The 22,117-nt window shown below is 42.3% G+C and overlaps 1 protein-coding gene across 1 annotated transcript in view; it reads right to left on the bottom strand.

The window, feature by feature from the left end:
• Positions 1-464: 464 nt before the first annotated feature.
• The window catches only part of tmx3b (thioredoxin related transmembrane protein 3b), a 32,585-nt gene continuing 10,932 nt past the window's right edge, over positions 465-22,117 (bottom strand). The window contains exons 10-16 of the mRNA XM_077509073.1: positions 21,868-21,966; positions 18,937-18,994; positions 18,755-18,808; positions 16,762-16,818; positions 10,421-10,550; positions 7,710-7,778; positions 465-3,096 (exon numbers count right to left, since the gene is read on the bottom strand). Coding sequence (XP_077365199.1) covers positions 2,797-3,096; positions 7,710-7,778; positions 10,421-10,550; positions 16,762-16,818; positions 18,755-18,808; positions 18,937-18,994; positions 21,868-21,966 — 767 coding nt within the window. The 3' untranslated portion in view covers positions 465-2,796. The remainder of the gene's footprint in view (positions 3,097-7,709; positions 7,779-10,420; positions 10,551-16,761; positions 16,819-18,754; positions 18,809-18,936; positions 18,995-21,867; positions 21,967-22,117) is intronic.

Raw genomic sequence — 22,117 nt, 5'->3', positions numbered from 1 at the left:
GAGTAATTATATATATTTTAAGTTTGAATCAATCATCCATAAAAAATATACAACTACATCTGCAATTAGAACGTGTCTGTTTCCATGGTGATGTTAAAACTAACCGCGCCACATCATGCTCAAAGGCTATGCATTTTTGATAACTTTTTTTGAAAGCGAATGAAAATCTCCAGCCTTACAGTTGCAGTGTAAGCTTAAAAACAAAAGCCCCTTTTTGCCAACCAGAAACTCGAAGAAAGCTATTTGCAGAAGAGGCAACAAAGACAAAAAGCAAAAAAACAAAAATGTGAACTGAAAAGTGTTACAACTGAATAGAACATGGTTGGTGAAGAAACAAGACTCATATTAAAGAGAAGCAATTAATCGCTGCTACAATCTGCATAAAAACACATAATTGGATAAGAGGACGTCTCCATGGAAGCCAATCAAACATTATAAATCTGCAAGGAATAAAAGACTGTCAGTCAAGAAAAAAGGGAAATATTTATTTCAGTCTAATGTGGAAAAAACTACAAAGATCAGAAGGCAAAGCGAGCGCAGTTTCTTTCTTTTTTTTTTTTTTTTAAATGATTATTTTTAGCACATGGAACCCTTATGTAGCATAAACATTCAAAACAAGTGGAAAAACATGATAATGTCAAGTCCGCTTTGATAGAAGAGCCGCTGTAAACGGGAAAGAGGAGATGTGTTTCAACTGACCTTTGTGCTCTTTTGTCATCATACACAAAGAGGAAGACTTTTAAAATGTAACTGAATGCTGAAAAACGAGGATTGCATTTTCAGTCAAAGAAGAAAAAAAAGATGACCAGCATTTCAAAAATGTTCTCTTAAAATGCCTTCCAAATATTACATTAAAAAAAAAATTACCTCCAAATGTCAATGATTTTTGTACTTATAGTTGGAAAAAGTAAAACAGACTTGTTGAGATAGATGCTTGTTGTCCCAATACTTTTGTCCAGTGTGACACGCATACACTCCATGGACAAAAACCTTGGACCTCACCCACTTCTACATCAGTCAACCAAAGGGGTGTCCCAATATTTTGATCATATACAACCCATTTGATTTTATGGGACACACTTCTGCAACAGACACGGTGCTGTCCCAATACTTTTGTCCACAGTGTAGTCATTGCAATTTTGATTTTAGTTTACTTACACACTTGGGCTGTGTCCGAATGCCCACCCTTAACCCCTAACCCCGCATTCACTTTATAGTCCCGTACGATATAGCGGCGTAATATATATTGTCCTCATTCATCTTATTTTGAAATGACTTGGTCAGAACTACCAAAAAAGCCCAAAACGGGTCACAATACTGCCTACGGGTTAAGTGAACACTAAGTCGTTTAACCAGCTACTTCCTCTGCAAAATGTTATTTGGAATTTAATGTTTGTGGAGTTTTTATCATGTCCTTGATATTTAAGAAGACTTGATGATCCATAATTAATCAATATTGGATTGAAGTGAATCCAACTGAAAAAAAATTAAAAAAAACAAATCAAACTGAACTCTTGTGAATCAAAATTTAATCGGTTGAGGAAATTAGAATTAGTGTTGTTCAGATACTGTTTTTTGGCCCCCGATACCGATACCCAGCTTTGCAGTATCGGCCGATACCGATACCATACCGATACCCAAGATTTTTTTTTTTTTCCCTCAACATGAAAAAGCTGTCCTGCCATTGGTTCACATCATTCAACGGCCAATAGGATATCTTAGATTGGCATGCAGTGATCATGTCACATATCAGTGAATGTCGTGCACGACCAAGACAAGATGCTGCATCAAAAATCCTATATTAGCTTTGGAATTAATGGTATCGGCAGGCATGTTACTTGTGAGTAGTCACCGATACCGATACCACTGTTTTAATGCGGTATCGGCACCTCTGCCGATACCAGTAACGGTATCGGAACAACACTAATTAGAATCAATACCCACTTTGTAGAGAGTAGAGGGGCACATTCGGACACAGGCCTTGGACATAAGTGTTGGGACCCACACCTCTATAGCAGTTAATTAGGGTTTGTCCAAATACTTTTGTCTACTCATAGGCTACATGGACAAAGGTCTTGGGACACATTCCTATCTCCATTTAAGGGTTGCCTCAATATTTTTTCCACATTGTAGTTGCGCACCCCTTTAATATTAGCTGCTAAAGTGACTCGCGTCGTGATGCAAGTAAACCTGCAGGATGCTCACATTGCACGTGTGGAAGTAATCATCTCGCTGACTTAGCTCCATCAGCCAATAATGGAGTTGCGATGGAAACAGATCCAGCTGGGAAATGCGATGCGGGATATGACATGTACACTTGGAGCCCGTCTAAACGCATGGGCCTGTGCAAATGTCACCTAGCGCCTCTCAACTCAGCAATCGACGACAGAAAAAAAAAAACTAAAAGCGCAAATGTTGCAATTTATGGCAGTGTTTCCGTCTGGGGCACTTCGGAAGCGTTTGGATGGTTGACGGACAGTTTTGTTTGAAGGCAACGTCCACCCTGTTTGTGTTCTACTGGAGGCTAAGCGAGGAAACGGAGAAAAAAAGTGGTGTAACAAGGAGAAAAATAGTTTGGTCATTCGGGGTTCCGTTTTGACGCTCCGGCGGAAATCACAAAAAGGCCATCTTAAATAACGAGCGAGAAATACGGTGAGAGAGTCTGTGGTAAGACAGGCTTTGAATCAGGCGAGCAAGATGGAAAAGCAAAGATCAGGTACACGAGCTGCGTCATTGATGCGTCTTTGAGTTCCACGTCACATCCATCATTCCATCCATCCATCATACAGCCCTACGTTAATCCATTTTCTTCTCTTCCGGATCCTTCTCTAATGCTACCTCGCCCTCGGGGCCCTCCGACCGTCGATCCGCCTCCTCTCGCTCGTCTTCCTCATCCTCCTCCTCTTCTTCTTCTTCCTCCTCCTCCTCCTCCTCCTCCTCCTCCTCGTCAGTCAGACCCTCCCGCTTGACTGTGTCGACGTCATCCGAGCCATCATCCGTCTCGGCCGTGCAGATGCCGTAGCACATGAGGCTGATCACGCCCAGCGGCAGGCCGAACAGGAAGCAGCCCAATAGAGGCGAGCTGCGGAACACGGACTGACGGGTGGGAAAGGAAAGGACGGGGCAAGACGGGTTGGGTCGGTTGGGTAGGGAGACGGGGCAAGAGAATACAAAGTTACATTCATCATGCCAATAAAGAAAGATCTGATGTGGAATCTCTAGGTTAACACCTAGCATAACTGCGCATATCTAATAAATTCTTCAAAGGTACCTTGTGGTTAATAAGCGAGAAAGCCTACGTAATTATGACTGACAGAAAGGAAGAAATTCAGAGAGTCTTGACTCAATGAGTTCGCTGCCTAAATGGGCTGCAAAAGAAGCATCAGCGCATGTTTGTAATACTTCACAGACCTTCTCTCCCGGCTGTTTTCCTAGATTTTGACTCATTTTGCAAGGCCCACAGAATATTGAATTCCATTGCTATAAAAACATAGAACCTACCAAAAGAAAGATTAGAGTCTCTTCTTTCATCAGAAAAAAAAATTATCCATCTATCCATTTCCGTTTTGCAGCAGCTAGCATTAGAATAAGAAATCTGTTTAAAACTGTGGGGAAAACAGCTCACTGCAACATGGCCCTGGTTGATCTCACTCTGCTGCCACGTGCTGGCCACTTTTGTAACAACCATTCAGTTCAGTGGCTGCATCAAAGCCTTCTGTATGCACTAGCATAAAAACCATAACGTACGTGTGTGTGTGTATATATATATATATATATATATATATATATATATATATATATATATATATATATATATATATATATATATATATATATATATATATATATATATATATATATATATATATATATATATATATATATACACACACACACACACATATATATACATGTCTTTGAGAAACTGGTAATATTTAAAATACAACATATTTATACGTTTTTGGGAGCGAATGAGTTAATGAGAGGGCTTCATTACGGACGAGGCTAGATGGGAAGGAATTAAGTGAGTCTTAAATCTGCTGTTCTGCTGCCTAAATGGGCTGCAGAGCGTGTGTGACAATCAGTGGTACTTTAACAGAGTATATCCTAGTGGGGAGTGATGCAGATGAAGTGACGTTGCCCTGCAAAGTTAACGTATGAATCCTCTGACCAACAAAGGTTCTCTGCTTCATCTTAAGGCAGGAAGGCATGAAAAGGCCTGGCTTGTCTGTTGCATGTCCATTCTCATATACTTTTTGCAATTCAAGGGATTAAAGCTAAAGTACAAACTAGTAGAAAGTGAAGTAAAATGACACTTGCTCCTTGCACATTTGATAACTTGAAAGCGCCAGAGGACGACAATTTATGTGGAAAAACCTAAGCCGATGAAGGAAAACCAGGCACGCAACCCTTTGGTCGCAGGCCGTATCTTCAACATCCCCCAAGCAGCAGCAGCGGCGGCAGTACTAAGTGTGAGAGCCTTTATCCAATTCTTCTTGAAAAGCTCCCCTGCAGCTAATAAGTTAGCGGGCCTTAATGTGGAACACGCTGGACGGGCAGAAAGGAAGGGTGAGAGTCTTAAATCACGGCGGGGTTGACAAGAGAGAAATATGCTCGCTCGCTCGCTCCAGTCGCGGCCACTGGAGGAGCAACCGATCCCAACTGACAGACGTGACTGTGATGGCAATGGTACACTAACACAGTGACGCCCAACTACTGTGCCGCTATTGAGGTTAGCGTTAATAGTGATTTAGAATAATGTTACTCCTCCAAAATAATGACTTGAGAAGATTAAGTAAGTCAAAGGTTGACTTGTAGGCAACTGGACTCTTAATTTGTTTTTCTAATTTTCCAAAAACGGGGGTGATGATGCAGGCATTGAAGATGGAGCCACTCATCACTCAAATTCAAGGAAACGTCTATATTACCACAACGCTGTCTTGATTGATTGATTTTTATTTGGTGATAACACGCAACACATACTTCCAATCACTCAGTCAGGTATCACCGAGGATAAAAACACAATAAAGCCAGAAGGCTTATTTCCATTGTGGTCCTTGAAATGTATGTTTGCAACCATCTGCAAGAGTTAGCGTGTCTACAATTCCCGAAATAATTCCAGATAACTAGCTGAACTAGATAACTAGCATCAGTTTGATTCCGCGTATGTTCTCCTATATTTTGATTTTATTTTGAAAAATAGAACTGTTGATTTTCCTTTTATGTGTCCTTGTTATTTTCGTGTTGTGTTATATGCCTGGATATTACGTTTTGTTATGCTATGCTATGCTATATTACGGTGTGCTATGCTACGTTATATGCTATGCTATATGCTAAATTCTATGCTATGCTATTTTGTGTTATACGCAAATTATGAGTCACCCAGATCAAGGTTGAATCAAGGCAATTGGATAGTTGAAGTTCTTGTTTTGTTTTTTCTTATTCTCTCAAAACTTTCCAATGACTTTTTATGCAATTAGGCTAACAATATACATCAATGGAGCACAGTCAACAGGAAAAAAAATTCTCGCAGTTATACTGTCAATCTGATAAATGACTCACATAATTAAATGTACTTTCCTTTGATAGCAGAGGGTGTAAATTAACTTCCACCTGTTGCCATTCATAGAAGAGGATAACTGTTTCATGGGCCCAGATTTCACATTTGTTGAGTACTCATAGTATCACGATGAGTAATCTAGCAAGTAGTCCAATGTAAAATATGTGCATTGGCGCAATAAAGGTTGGCAAACACTGCGGCTAACGCCCAGCACGGCCTAAAGCGCTCGCCTGCTGTCGAGGCGTGCGTTGGGATGTCAACAGCGGCCGCTCATCTATGGCCGGAATGACGGAGGGATGAATAAAATCCCTCAATAATGTCAGATTGCTTTCCACCATTTTGGGTGACATCACAATTCGGTCGTCGTACGGCAAACTTTGCCTGGAGGAATGCTTACGAGCTTGACAGTACTTTTGCGCCAGATGTTTAAGTAGTCGTCTCACGGCCGTGGCAGAGTAAACACTATTACTCCCAAAAGAAGCACAGACCCTGAGGAAAAGCCCCCCACTGTCTCCTCCATCATTTGCACCACCTCAGCCTGTTTACTGCTTGCCTTGCATATTCCCACCCTGCCAACGTCATTTGTCTCCCAGAGGGAAAGTGCACACACACACTGTGGGGCTTCATTTGTTCTACTTGTGTCACAGCTCGCCCTCCCTTGCCTACTCTGTATTGAGATGCGCGGCGAGAACAACACGGTCGATGCAACATCTCGGAGACTCTTTGCTCAAGTGCCACAATCTAAAACTACTCAAGCACCATTGCGAGAAAGTAACAATACGAGCACCTTGGACAGATACATGACGACACGTCATTAGGCGTTTAATCGCGCTTGCGTTTACCAAGGTGCTTAGATGGGATAAAAAAATAAAATAAAAAAAAAGTGTCGATATTCGAGGTTTACTGCTAATTGGCCGTTTTATTTACATTTCTTTAATGTAGCAGCATGGCTGTAGGCTGCGCTGAATTTAGCATCTGGTTTGTATTGAATGCAACAGGACGTTTAATGGAGATGAGAAACAAAATAGTAAAGGCAACAGCGGTTTAAAAATATAGCAAACTTGCAAAATAAGCTCTGTTAAGGTTTATTCACTACATTGACATAGAAGTCATACTTGTGGGTAAAAGGGGAACAGAAATGTCAAATTCTTTGTTATGGGTTTCGTAGAGGATTGAGGAAAGGTGGACCCTAATGTAGGGAAGAACGGTATGAGACAGGGATTGAAGTAAACATGAGGTGAGCTGGCAACCGTGACCTGACAGGACTCGACGGGAACTGGACGACGTGACGTGACGTGGCTGGACTTGCCTTGCCCTGTCTTGACTTGACGCGAGTCGACTCGACTAGATGTGACTCGACTTAACGTGTACCGACTTGCCTTGACGTAATGTGCCTTGACGTAGTTCAACTAGACTCAACTCGACGTGATTTGACGTAATGTTTGTCTTGCCTCGACTTACCTTAACTTTCCCTAACTTACCTTAGCTTGCCTTGACTTACCTTAGCTTGCCTTACCTTAGCTTGCCTTGACTTACCTTAGCTTGCCTTGACAATGAAAACATGCAAAACCCAAACATATAAGAATGCACCCACACGGACTGAACAAAGACACATTTAAAAAAAAACGTAACTCCTACACTGTTCACCTAATCAAAGTAAAGCTGAAAGTCTGCAGTATCTCGGTTATCTTTCAAATCCATTGTGGTGGCGTTTGAAGCCAAATTAAGGACAATTGCGTCCATGTCCCAATATTTATGGACCTGATTTGACTGTAACATCATCAGTGGCAGAAAATGGTTAGATACAGATGACATGAAAGAAACATTGACAACATTGATCAAAGTACCCCAAAAATGTTGAAACGGCCAAAATATGTGTTGAGTGTAACGTAACATTGTTAAAACATCCATACAGTGAATGACGTAAGCGTTTGAAGTGTGTGGAAGTCGTAAAACAATTGATTAAGCTATCCTTTGACATGATATCTCCATTGTGACTTTTCACCCACCCACTACGGGTAGGCCTGAAGCCTAACCTCCTCAATTTATGAGTTGACTGTATGCACTAGCACATTAATTGAGGCAACATTAGGACAGAAAGATTCCTTAACCTCCTTTCATTGTTGAAAAGGACTAATAGGAGGCTTACCATAACGGTGGATCTGGCGTCAAACAGCACACGCTTGATCCTCTGGATGAAGCCGTCACCTCCTTGAGCCTGCGGGGAGGCGAAGACACTTTAAATGGAGTGGCGGGCGCGGCGGAGGATATTGTTTATATGCTAATTTCACACTCGTGCTTGTCGCCGTCGGCCATTTGTCGCAATTACTCCACGACAACTCCGGCGATCTGCAATTATCGGCGTGTTTATAAAGGGCTCCTCGCAGAACACAATTAGTGTTAGGGCACTCGCCAAAAGCCCTTAAAATTGGCGTCTGGGCTCAATTATTGAGAAGGCGCACCTCACGGGCAGTGCCCAGTGTGTGCGGACGGGCCAATTATAGTGAGCTCTGACAATTTTGGCGAGCCCGGAAGTCAGATTTGTTTACGTGCAAGTTGTTGTCCCCGTGTTGCTGCATCAAATCCTGGATGGCAAGCAAGACACTGGCAGTTAAGAGAAAAGATGGAAAATAAAAAAAATAAAAAAAAATAAAAAAAAAATATTTAAAAAAAAAAACTTCATAACTGACATAAAAAACCTGCAAATGAGCCGCCTGTCAGCCGCATCCTCTGGCGCTTCAGACGCGGCTAACTGTTCCCCCCGCACACAAGAGCTCAGTCATGCGTTTCATCCTTCTTACAGATGATGAAGCAGCGGGATTTATTTCCGCTCCTGCACGAGGTATCTGCATGTGCACTCACCAGCCGATATATTAGGTACCCGACAACAAATTCTGCCTTTGCAAAGCAATGACTGAATGTGCGGCTGGAGACGTCTAACATGTGACAGACATCCTCGAAATCAGGTGTACGCAATTTTTTCTTCTCATTTGAGTGTTAAAAAGGTGGGACAGTCATTTGGAAATGTGGTTAAGGAAAAATAAGGTTAAAATATGTTTATGTTTACGTGTAAAATAGTTACAATTTTAGTTAAAGTTCAATTGAAAATGTTTATAAGCGAATTGAAATAAATGAAAATATTTTTAAAAAATTATAAAAAAATATACCAAATAAGATTTAATTACATAAATGAATAAAAAAATATTAAGAAATAAACTCATTTAGATCCACCACTTCAGACTCATTATTTAATGTTGTAATTAATTGACCAATTATTTAACAAAATAAACAGTTTAAATGTATACATAAAACTGTAAAATAAACCGTTTAAATGTATACAGTTTATACATACTGTATTTATATACTGTTTATTTTATAGCATTATTTACAACCGATTAATTTATTTAATGAGTAAATACATTTTTGCAATGAATAAATATAATTTTCAACTAACCAATTGCTGGGAAAATTTAAACATTTACAATAAATCAGTTGACAAATTAATCATAAAAAAAATACATTTTACCAACCAAATGGCTAAACGAAAGCAATATTACAGAACTCTTGATGTCAACTGCAGACCATCGGTTGGCTCAAAAAAAAAAAAAAAAAAACTGCACGAGCCATACTTTGCACACAAACGCGATCAAATGTTTATTTTATACGTTCATGTTTCCCTAAGAGAAAAATGTTTTCCATGCACAACGCTCCATAAGATTTCTGCAAAATGGGGGCACCACAGTTGCATATTTTACTGTATTTTATCTACCTACTGACCTATCCAATGAGTGCACATCCGTCCGTCCGTACATCCAATTACTGAAGACAGATTTTGTAGAAAGCACATCAACATTTCAGCACAACATATTGCTTATGCGCAAGTGAGAAGTGGGTTTGTTATGCGAGGCAAGGAAAAAAAAAAAAAAAAAAAAAAAAAAAAAGCGAGATGCTTTCCGGGAAAGAAGAGTGGGGCCTCTCTGTGCTGGTTTGGCTTTCGCGGTTTTGCAGCCGCAGCGGGCTCACAGTTGACACGCTGCCTTCTCCTGAGCGGTGTGCGGATTACACCGCCGAGTCGTGTACTAATCTCACTGTTTGACTTGGACCAAAAAGAATTATTTGGAGATAATCTGTTCAGGGGGGATAACGACATGAAATCTAAACACGCAAAAGGAGATTGCAACAAATACCTCATCGGGTGAGCGGTATTAGAAATGTGAGGCAGCATGTTTGATTAATAAGACTGCTGCTGTGATTACGATGGAAATAGAAGCTGCAAGCGGTGGCGGATGGGCCCCCGCACCCACTTTCTCGTGGCAAATTTGACACCGTCGTCCTCCTTTGTTGTTATGTGGCAGCGGCAAAAAAGCTCTGCAATTTAACATCGCTCATCTGTCTGGGATTATACCTGCTATCCATTTGGCTAAATTTCGCTTTAAAATCACTCCAACATGTATTTTGTTTGAAGTCCCTGAAGAGTGAAAAATAAATATATGTCTTTAAAAAAATGCTTTAAAATCATGAACACCATTTTGTCTGACATACTCTCTTCCAACTGGGGGCTCATTTGGATGAATTCCAGACGAGAAGTAAATACCGTAGTATTGGAATTTGTCAAAAATGACACCTTCAAACTAAAATGGGAGACTTCCTGTTCGCTTTTTAAAATGGGCCGTTGAGACTTTTTCCATGGGGCCTATTAAGACAGACATGTTCACCCAATTTTGTGGAGATTGGTATGAAACTTGAGTCAGGTGCTGATTTTTTTTTTTTTTTAATCCAACATTTTGGGCCTTAAATACTTAGCAGAAGGTGATCTGAATGCATAAAACACAGTCAAGCGTGAGGAAGGTAATTTCGTACCGGCACAGAACCATTCAGAACGCCGCTGATGAACTGGACCAGCTGCTCCACGGTCTCGGTCGGCTGGCCGGGCAGGAAGTACTGCTCGTTGGCTGTGTTGAGGACGATAATGGAGGGCACCGTCACCTCACTGAAAACAAAACAGGGAAGATAGAAAAAAAAAAAGCTATTTTTAATCCTCTCAGCGGCACGGACCACCGGCATCAAAGCGGGAACAAATTGTGGCTTCTGCGGTCACAAATTGCCACACAGAAGAGCACAATGGCGTGATCGACAAACCCTTTGTACTTTCCCGTGAGAATGCTTTCAGAAAAAGAATTCCTTAATTGTGTGTCGGGAAGAAGAAGGCGAAAAAGCAGATGGGCCCGGGCTTGGAATTTCCTCAATGATTTGTGCAAACAGTTTGCATGCAAAACTCAAAAAGCTTGCAGCGTTTGTTGTCAGTCTGTCCAAAAAGCCTTTTCAATTAGAAGGCAGGCAGGCCAGGGGAACACATGAGTCCACTTAAGAACACATCTGCCTGCAAAAGGTGAAAACCAGAAATCGAGGATACCCTTTATTCTTATATGGGGAACTACATTAAGATGGCAAAATGAAAATACTGTATAGTGTCTGTACCTTTAATAGGCGGGGCCTGGTGGGGTAATGTGTGCTGTGGCATGAGCATAGTCTGTCTTTGTGCGTGCATTGGTAACTGTGGCTCTCCTTTGCCACATGTGAGGATTACACTATGTACACAACAGAACCGCAAAATAGCGGTGGTGTTGAATGATGAACCACAATATACAGTAGCAGGGGATGACTGTATGTGTCCCTGCAAATGTTTGATATCTGTTGTAAATGTACAATAAAATATCCTTTCAAGTTTTTCGTACTCCTGTTAACAAAAGTGAACAAATGTGGTTACCAAATATAAATGTGGATGCACCTTTTAGTTCATTGATACAGTAATTTTATAGTAATTCATGAAGTTGCAGTAAACAGTTACGGTTAAAAGGAGAATGAAATATTGAGTTGGGGTGATTTTCTGCCACTATGTGGCATTAGTGTTTCATGTTGGACGTTGGTGACAGAAACACATGTTTCTTTTCAAATTCAGAGCAATTTGGAACATAAATCATCTCATGGACTACAGGCCATTTTGTTCATTTTAAATAACATCTAGTCACCAGTCCCCACAAATGCAAATATTTTTAATCACGTTCATTTTTGCTAAATTGTATTATAGTCACAGTTTTAATATAAAGCATGAACAACAATTGCATTTAAAATGTTAATGTCTATCAATAGATAAATAAAATTATCCATTTTCTTAACCGCTTATTCCTCACAAGGGTCGCGGGGGTGCTGGAGCCTATCCCAGCTGGCTTAGGGCAGTAGGCGGGGTACACCGTGAACTGGTTGCCAGGCAATCGCAGGACACACAGAGACGAACAGCCACTCACACTCACAAGCACACCTAGGGACAATTCAGAGCACCCAATTATCCTGCCATGCATGTCTTTGAAATGTGGGAGGAGACCGGAGTACCCGAAGAAGACCCAGGCAGGTACGGGGAGAACATGCTAACTCCACCCAGGAAGGCCGGAACCTGGACTCGATCTTGAGTCCTCAGTAGTGGGAGGCGGAGGTGTTAACCAGTCATCCACCGTGCCGCCACATTGTATTTAATGCTTCTTAATGTCATTGAAGGTCTTAATTTCAGCAAATCCCATTTCATGACTTTGATTGCTTTTTTAATGACCCGGAAACCTTAGTGCAGCAGACAATGGACATATTGGTGCCCATACGTAGTCAGCGTCAGCTTTGGGCAACTAACAGGACCAATGTCTCTCTCTATTTTGAGTTTTTCCTCCATCTCATTTGTTGCTGCAACAGCATGAACGCAGTAATATTGACTTCATTCTGTGCAGTCTTCCTATTGGATGGATCGCTGTCAGAGGCTTTGGAAAGAGGCAGGCGCACTGCGCGATGATTTCTCTACATTTCTGACACAGCTTGGCATCTGTCGCACATTGCTTACATTTTTCATCTTTGTTCGTCTCGCATGACAAGTGCCGCACAGTGTAGAAAACGTGTTACCACTGTGATGCCATGCTACTGTATGATGTCACACTGTTTGCGCAGCTCGTGCCAAAGGACGCAACCAGGATATTCTGTTCTCCAGTGGTGGGACTGGGATGAACTACACAGCTTTGAGCTGGGGTTCTCATTCTCAAACTGCGACAAATGTTTTAGCATTTTTAAGCCCCATTTCTAGATACGGGGACCGGCTCACCAAAAATCAACATACAGAACCAATAGACCCTTCCAGTGTGACGTCACGTTGAAGTGCGGCTCTTGCGCTGGAGGGCAGGGCGTCAACGCGTGTGAATTATAAAACAATCAGTGTGACCTTGAAAACAGTTCAAACAGTGGATAAATCAGCGAGGAATGCTATGGTGAACTTGTGCGTGGGCGACGGATGCTCTAATGGCTCAAAGAGAGATGAGATCATTCTTTCGGCTGCCCTCAGCGATTCTAAACCAGGCGGAAGACAGTAAGGAGTGAAAGGTAAGCATGGATGTGTTGTAACATGCGATCTGTTTGTTAGCAGCTAGCAAGCTAAGATGGCTCGAACACTTAAGACAAGTATATCCGGACACAAACGATTTAATGAATGACAATTTACACCATGAAAGTAGTGATCGACATACTGTTTCAACTAAAACAACCTTAAGCTCCCACTTCCACTTTGCCCTCAAACAAACTCCATTTTTTTGTAGCTAGTGGCTCCAAACGACAGGTTTAAATGAGTCGCAGTAATGTAGTGTCCTACTCGGGACGTTTTTTGTGACACTTGACATATTTCCCACCTTTTAAGGAAAACACTCGCCGAAAATCAAGCTCTCTACATTCATTTGTTATGGGATGTTTGCCCTCCGGGAGGCGCCGCAGGTGACGTCAGCTGGAAGGGTTTATTACTCCCGCCTACCCTAGCTTTGGGTTAATTAAATGCTCCGATTTGAGTGGGATGCATTCCTCTATGCACACATTTCCACCTATCACCCTATCTCATGTTGAGTGCTGTTGATCAAGTGAGGAAAGAGCAAACATTTCAATCATGGATAAATCCTGACTTTATCAATGTATAAATGGGCACTGTGTCTTTGTCGATGTCCACCAGCCTCATTTCTATTTTTATGGAAAACTACTTAAAAGTCATTCCACTCATACAGTCTGTTCCTTACTGTGAATTAAATTCTTTAGTGTCTTTCTTGAAAAACGAGAGACTAAAGCTGTTGGAAAAGTCACTACATATTCAGTCAAACGGCTAAGCTGCCTAGCTCGTCTCTGCTTGCAAGCCATGTAGATCGTGGAAGCAGTACACATCAGCTAGTGACGATGGATATATTTAATTTGGTTATGTTCGTTTCGATTAAATGGTGTTGAATATCGAGACTGAAAAAATAATTACTACTGTTATTCAGAGATGCACATGGTGCAATGAAGCCTTGACTTACAAAACCAAAAACAGAAAAAAACTAAAACTAATACTAGGACTAAAAAAAATACACTAAATAACGCTAACAATATAAAATAAAAACTAACATCTTCCCTCTGTAAAATAATTTAAATAAAAACTATAATGAAAAATCCAAAAGTATTCTAACACTGGCTATCGCTCCAAGTCACATCAGGATTTACTCTTCAACGTTAGTGAACTGGAATGACCCGCAGTGCTTTGTGGAAATGGCGGTTTAAGATGCAGACAGCATACAAAGTGTACAGACACCCGGTGCACAGTGAGGCCGCCGCCTGCTTTTGGGCAAATCGGTGGAGGAATTACACAACTCAATCAGATAACAAGGTCATGAAAACAAGCAATCCCGTTTCTTTTTTTTTCTCCCCTCCTGAACACAGCGGCCCCTCGTACAGCTCACATGCCATCATGCTGCTGCCATCTTGCGTCCCCGCCGTGTTACGCTTACGCGGGCGGCAAAAGTGCACACGCCTGCACGCGCATCCATCAGTGCCCGCGACACGCCAGAGTCATCAAGGCACTGACCAGCTGAGCTCTGCAACTCTCACGTACACGCGTGGCACAAAATGTGCATCCCACCTGATGTGCTGCCTACTGCAACAGATGGCGGCCATTTTAAATAAATATGGATTAGCCTCTTAACCTCACTTCGAGGGGAGAGCAATGGTGGAAACGGTTTGAATTACACATTGTAATGGGAAAAGACTTTTCAGGGAAAAAAATGCAATTTTTAAAACCTAATTGTCGCCTTTATGATGTTTTGGGTGACGTTTAGCTGTGTTTCCCAGCTATTATTGAGTAGGGATGTAACAACATCCAAACATTGCGATACAATATCACGATATGAAGATCACGATACGATAATTATCATGATATTGTGGGGAGGTTGGCGATACAAAAAAGCTCAAATTATTGTGCGTGTAAAGAAACAAAAAAAAAACAAAAAAAAACCTATATTGTGCTTTGTGTACATTACAGCAATGCGAAATCACGTTATTGCCATTATCGTTACATCCCTATTATTGAGACACTGCATGTATTTTACGCGTGAAAAATCTGGCGTTACAACAAAATAAACACAGGGAGGATGCACGTGCCTCGAGATACAAGCAAACCAAGGCATTTGTTTTTCGAGATACAAGCTGTTGGAGCGCAAGATGGCAGCTGACAACTCGTTTCAGAAAAAGAAGAAATTTGTCATATATAATTAGTTAATATTTGTCTAAAATTAGTCTTCAAGCTGTTTTATTGCCAATCTCAGTTGAAGGTTAATATCAAACTAAACATGGCATTCTGATTAATATTGTGTTTGTGGAATAGGAATAGGAATATGGAATATGAGTTCAGCCGTTTTCATGCGTTTCGGGGGCGGCCACTATTACTTGGTGTCGACTGAAAATGACAGAGTTGCTCTGGTCTTGGGTAGCAAGTAGCAACCAATCACAGCTCAGCTTCAGAAAGCAGGTGAGTAAGCACTGGATATCTCAACACAAACGTAACAATATTTGGGGTGAAACTGCAACTTATGTACTCAAGAGTAAAATCTAGTCCTGTTTAGTTGAACACAAAGCCACTAATCTGTAGCATGAATGACAACAGGTGGATACAGAGAATAATTGTACCCTCTGCAATCTAGTAGAATAGCATTTAATTTAACTACACAAGAGGGGTACAAACTTTATGAGCATTATCATCTTTGTAGAGGCAAAAAAATAAAATAAAATTGTAAAACAGGTCTTGTGTTGCTTCTCATTACTGTGCAGGGGCACCTAATGTTGTGGTCGTGCCGCGCGTGTATATTAAGATCAATTCCGATCTCATATAAATGCTAATTATGGCACTGGCGCCAGGAGACGGTCCGCTTAATGACCTGAAAAGCGACTGAATAATTTAAAAACACAGCCAATGCTTATTTTGACCACACAGTAAGTATTTTAAAGAGGGCTGTGCGTGTCAGTCGGTGGTGCATAGTGGGTATATGGCATTGCAAAGTGTATGACATGATTTTGAAGAAGCAAGAGGCCAGGGAAAGAGGGATGGAGTTAGGCAAGGAGTGGTTTACTTTCGGGTTAGTGCAGGAAATGAGTGTAAGCCTAAGTAATGTCCTCGATATGCGTGTGTGTGTGTGTGTGTGTGTGTGCGTGCGTGCACGCCGCGGGGTGAAAGCAGTGGCAGCCTGATGCCAGACAGGCTGCTGCCAGGACGCAGTAATCGCCATGATGACAGAAAGCGGGATAAAAAGCCATCAGATTTATTTCGCCAGGCCTCCTGAGGGAGGGGATTAGCGGACATTGACGGGGGCCAGGATTTCATCCCTCAAAGGAGGGCAATTATTCCTGCGCCGCCGCCTCCAAACACCCGCAAAACCCTGGAAAACCGAGCGCGGGAAGGCCAATCGCGTCCTTTTTCATCCTGGGACGGTAAACGCCGGCAGATATCCAGCGTGACTGTTGAATAAACTGTGTCGGAGGTTTTCCAGGAAGTGTACAACAGATGCCTTGCTCGTACACTATATTATATTAAGACTCATAATTTGATCCGCACGCAGGCGGACGTCTAATTAAAAGCGGGCCTTTCTGCGACTGGCGCTCTCGACCAGGCGTTGTTAGCGCACCTCTTTGACAAGCCATTAGGCAACATGCGTCGCTATATACGCCACTAATCCTCATACGCAACCCCCGGCGTATGTTTGACCATTAGCATCGCACACCAGCAGATTTGGCGGTTTGCGGCACGCAAGCGAGCAGTACAGGAAGTGAGGATGACGACGACAAGGAGGAGGGGAGTGGAGAAAAAGGCCAAAACTTGAGCCGCTCACCCCATGATGAGGCCGTTGATGTAGTCGTTCCCGTCCATGTGGCCAAACTGGAAGTCTCTGTGGACACAAGGCCACATTAATTAACTGCGACTTACGCTTATGTACACAAAACACACAAGCTAAAGTAAACTTCCTGTCTAGGCGGAATGCAAACAAACTCCTGCTCCATTTGCATGATCCGGCTATGAAAAAGCCCCAAGACTGATTTCGGGAATAAATGGCCACAACGGCGGCAGGATGAGAAATTCAATTAGGATATGATTGTGTCAGCAGAGTGCATTGTGGGTAGTAGAGGTAAGGATGGCTGCAGCAGGAGTTTGACTGATTAGGTGCGCTCTCGCTATTCATTTGAGGCTCCAGGCGCCACATAATGGCGGCGGCGCTCGTGTCAATGACGAAATTATGAGGAGACGGGAGCGTGCCGTAAATCCAGCCAACACAATAGAAAACATCACTCTGCCTTATTGATAAATTCTCTGACAAGCGCCAGGCGGCGTGGGAATTAAGCTAATAAAAAAAGTCTCAAGCTGAATGTCAATCAAGAGACCTGGGGACGTATGCAGATACAAGATGTAATTACTTTTTTCTTTTTTTTCTTTTTTTTAAAGGCCCAAGTTTAGCAAACGGAGCGCAACCTTTCCTGGTGGATGATCTTCACTGCAGCAGGATTCAGACCACTTCCTTCAACTTTTACCCCCTGAGGAAATGAATCCATAAAGCGGGATATCCATTGAAGGCATGTTTATGATCAGATTGGCTCAGTGGTTTTCGAGGTGAAGGCTTCTAAAATTGAATCTCGTAGGCCTTTAAGGATGAACACGGCACGATGTGGTGGGTGGAGGGCATTGGGGGATTCAGATATGCAATCGGGAACCTACAGGAGCAGTGATATTTAAGATAAGAGCCCACATGCAATAATTCAGAAAGGGCTCAGATTTTTGTACTCCTTATTACCAGTTACTATATTACTTTGAACAGCAAACATGTTTGCATAGGTGTGATCTTTAAAAGTGGCATATTATGAAATATTGACTATTTAACTGCTTGTATCCAAATAGTCGCGGTCTCTGAAATGCCGCAAGTGTGGAAAAAGTGCCTGAACAGTACTGAAGTTTGCCACACTGATGCAGCAGTGGGGCTAATTTACATAATAGACACTACGCTGTTTGCCCCATTGGAGGCAAACTGGCACCAGCTTAAGTGGAAAATACAGTTGTTGCTATTACTTTGCAAATTTCATAGTTGGGGGCTCAACAAGTACAGTAGCTCCACCCCTATCATGAAAACACATCATTGGTCCAGCAGGCGCGGGCAGCACGGTGAAGAGTGGCTCATTTGCATTAGAAAGGACCGCCCACTCAAATAGACTAAAGTATGGTTTGTCAAACCTACATCCCGCCCGTCAGTGGGTCCAATAAGGCCCGTGAGGACAACACAAACTGTAGTTTTCATAAAAATGAACGATTGTTCCTAATTTTGTCCACTGGACTGCGCACTGACGACCACTTAATGACATTCTGAATTTGGCTTTTACTCAGTATTTGATGCAAAGATTTTGCATTCATTTTTACGAAATTTCAAATGCCTCTGCAATAAATGGGAGTATTTACAGAAAGCAAACAAAAAAAAAAGAAAAATATTTTGACCTGTCGTTATTTGGAGATAATTTGGCCAGAGACATACTGGTCCGGCACACTTGAGATCAAATTTAGGTGAAAGTAGCCGCTGAATTAAAATGAGTTTGACACCCTTTGTCTAAAGTGTCCAATAAAATCATGGTCCTCAGGCTATGTGGACAAAACAATGATGCTGACATGTTATTAAATTGCAGGGAGGGAACAATAATATGTCCCCTTTAAAAAGATTTTTGAGTGACAGCTAAAAGAGAACCAATATTTGGGAGCAGTCATGTCGCATCATTACCTCTTTGACTGAAACAAAATGAAAAATGGGCGCACCATCCCTGAATAAACCAACAAATTGGATGTCATACCTGCTAAAGTGCTCTCTGTATTCCCTGGCAATCGTCTGAATCAACACTTTTAATCTGGGGAAAGGAAGAAGAAAAAAAAAAAAAAAAAAAAAAAAACAGATTGTGAGCAAACCTGCCCTGAAATTGTCGACGGGTCTTATCTTGATTGGACAGCCGTGCACTTTTAAAAGGTGCTAGTGTACCTGCCACTCTCATCTGTGGGGTCCTTCTCGTCGATGATTGCAATCGCCACCAGTTTGCCTAAAGGGGGCAGACAAGGGGGCGGGCTGGTAGATTACAAAAGGCAATCACAGAGAGCAGGTGAGAGGACAATAGCGAGGGAGATAAGATGCTCAAGTGAGCCTTATTCTTATTCGTTAATATTTAGCTGGGTGAAAAAAAGGATTGATTACGACATCCTTGCACGCCTTCAATGTAAACAGGATAAAGCCGCGAGAAAACAGAATGTGGACCTCTTCAGCCACTTGTGACGGGAGTGCCCCCTGATGGTGACTTGTAGTGCTGCCAGTTTCATTGGTAAATAAGCCATTTTAGCAGAAAAACAGAAGCGGGCTTATAAACTGTGCTGTTGTGAGAAGGAAATAAAGAATGAAAACAACTGAGACACGTTGTTCTGCATGAGATCATTATGCAAATACATGCTTTTAGTTGTCCTAAAGTCCTGCCTGTTTTTTATTTTTTCTAATCCAGTGCATAAAGTCATGTCAAATTTGTTTATATAGCCCTTAATCACAAAAAAAAGTCGAAAGGGCATCAGAGGCACCCAAAAACCAACTCAAACTAAAAAGTTGTGGTGTTTAACGCTCTTGCAACATGTTTTAGTCTATTCATCTTGTATAAAAACAAAGACAATGTGTATGTAATATGACTTCTTTTTTTTTTTTTTTTTACATGCATGGCTCGCTTTGCCCACATGTGAAGGCATTAAAGTAGCTTAATTTATTTTTTCTTCACATTCCTCAAGCGACAGAACGTGTTCTCATTAAAGCTAATTTTACCATAAATATTAAACGGCTGGTGTTTATTTTGTATTACTGGTGGAAAGTCATACAGAATGTGTACCCAAGCATTTCTTGTAATAAATATTTTCAAGATGTTGCAAATAGACGACCAACCCCAGTCTGCGTCACAGTCCTCGCCCCTCAAAGGGATCCAAAAGGAGACGGTTGGGCCGCCGGCCGGGCTCGAGTACACGGGCACTTAGACATGGACGCCCCGCTTTGTGTCAGTACAAGTTACATCACGTGGCTGACGGGGAATGGTGGCCGCCGAGCGGAAAAAATGTTATTCCGCTGGCGACACACTTCCATTCCCGACACCTTCACAGGAAAGTCACACTCCTCCGATATCTAACCGACTATTTCAAAGCCTCCATCTTTAATCAGCGAAGGTCTAATTAAAAAGCATTTCTGTGTGGGTAGCGGGAGAGCTTGTTAGGTGCAGGGGGGCTGGCGAGGTGAGACAAGCGGCAAAATCAAAGGGCCCGTCACAGGAAGGTGCACATTAAGCTGAAACGCTGAAATGCTGCTGCGTCTAATATTAGACGGCGCGCAGACTCACTTTAAACTGCTGCTCGCGCTAAGCTGGAGACTTCCTGTGGGAGGGAGCGTCTGCAAAGTAGAGCAACATGCTATGGATTTGAGGAGGAGGGAAATGTCCTTAAACGACCCCACTGCCGGATATAATCGGAGGCTGTGACGATTGGGAATAAATTGAGTTGGAGAGGGGGGGGGGGGGGGGGGAGTACAGTCATCACGCGGTGAATCATGGATCACTGCAGGTTCATGCATTACATTTTTTTTTTTTAACTGTATTAAGATTGTGTGGAAGAGAGAAAAAAAAAAATCAAAAAAAAATTAAAAAAAAAATCAATGAAAAATGTCCAGACTATTACCAAAGACTTGAGGACGGACACAGCCACTGGTGCTCTTACAATCGCTTCAATTAATAAACGGTAACAAAATAATGTAAACACAAGCAAATTTTGCCAACCTGCCGATTGCTACAACTCACGCCAGAACTCTCCACACACAGCGGCCAATGTTTTAGCCTGTAAAAGGGGAAGTCAACCCCCCCAAACAATTTGACCATATGCTCTATGCAACCCCACTGGTTTAAATACAGTATTCTGGTTAATATTGTGTTAGTAGAATATGAGTTAAGCAACAAAATGACGCCATTTTTATCCATCATGGGCATTTTGCCACTTGCTGTCAACTGAAGATGACATCAATGTTGCTCAGGTCTCAGGTAACAACCAATCACAGCTCAGCTTCGCAAAACAGGTGAGCTGTGGTGATTGGTCGTTGCCTGACCCTGAGCAACTGTGGCAAAATGGCTGCCCCCTGCAATGGATAAAAATGGCTGGATTTTGCTTCATAACTTTTATTCCAGAAATGTACTATTGATCAGAATGTCAAGTTTAGACCAGTGAGGAGACATTTAACATATTCTTGTCAAGAAATGTTGAAGGTTGACTTCCACTTCAAAACCTGCATCTTTATTCGCTCACTTTTATGCCATTCAACAGGCCACGCCTACTTTTTAAAAGCACACACATCCAAGATGACAGAGATTACTCTGTAGAATGTGAGGATGGAAACAAAATAAATACCGGCACCTCACAATCATATGTTGCCATTTTATATGCAGGAAAGCACGGTGGATGAGTGGTTAACACGTCCGCCTCCCAGTGCTGAGGACTCTGGTTCGAGTCCAGGCTCCGGCCTTCCTGGGTGGAGTTTGCATGATCTCCCTATGCCTGCGTGGGTCTTCTCCGGGCACTCCGGTCTCCTCCCACATTCCAAAGACATGCATGGCAGGTTAATTGGGTGCTCCGAATTGTCCCTAGGTGTGCTTCTGTGTGTGGATGGTTGTTCGTCTCTGTGTGCCCTGCGATTGGCTGGCAACCAGTTCAGGGTGTACCCCGCCTGCTGCCCATAGTCAGCTGAGATAGGCTCCAGCGCCCCCCGCGACCCTTGTGAGGAACAAGCGGTTCAGAAGATGGATGGATGGATGGATGCTTAAAAATATTATCACAACTTAGACGCAGCTTTTGTGTATTGCACGAGTGGTCTACGTGACCCTCCAGGATGACCAAGGAATTATCGTACCTGTTTCTCCAAGTTCATACAGTGTGAAGCCATCGATCTGCAGGTAACCTGGGAAGCGCTCCCTGTTGACCCAACTGGTCAGGCTGCCATCAGCGTACTCTGCAACACAGGAGCACATACACAACCTTGTTCAATAATACAGCAAAAAGTCAGCTCAACCCTGACCTCACTCGTTTTAGGGCAAAATTTGCAGAGATTTATAGAAATAAAGTGTCACATGTTGACATTAATGCAATGACCCTTGTTAACC

This window comes from Festucalex cinctus, chromosome 20, assembly GCF_051991245.1.
Source record: "Festucalex cinctus isolate MCC-2025b chromosome 20, RoL_Fcin_1.0, whole genome shotgun sequence".
Taxonomy (NCBI): domain Eukaryota; kingdom Metazoa; phylum Chordata; class Actinopteri; order Syngnathiformes; family Syngnathidae; genus Festucalex; species Festucalex cinctus.
This window is presented reverse-complemented; position numbering and strand designations above follow the sequence as displayed.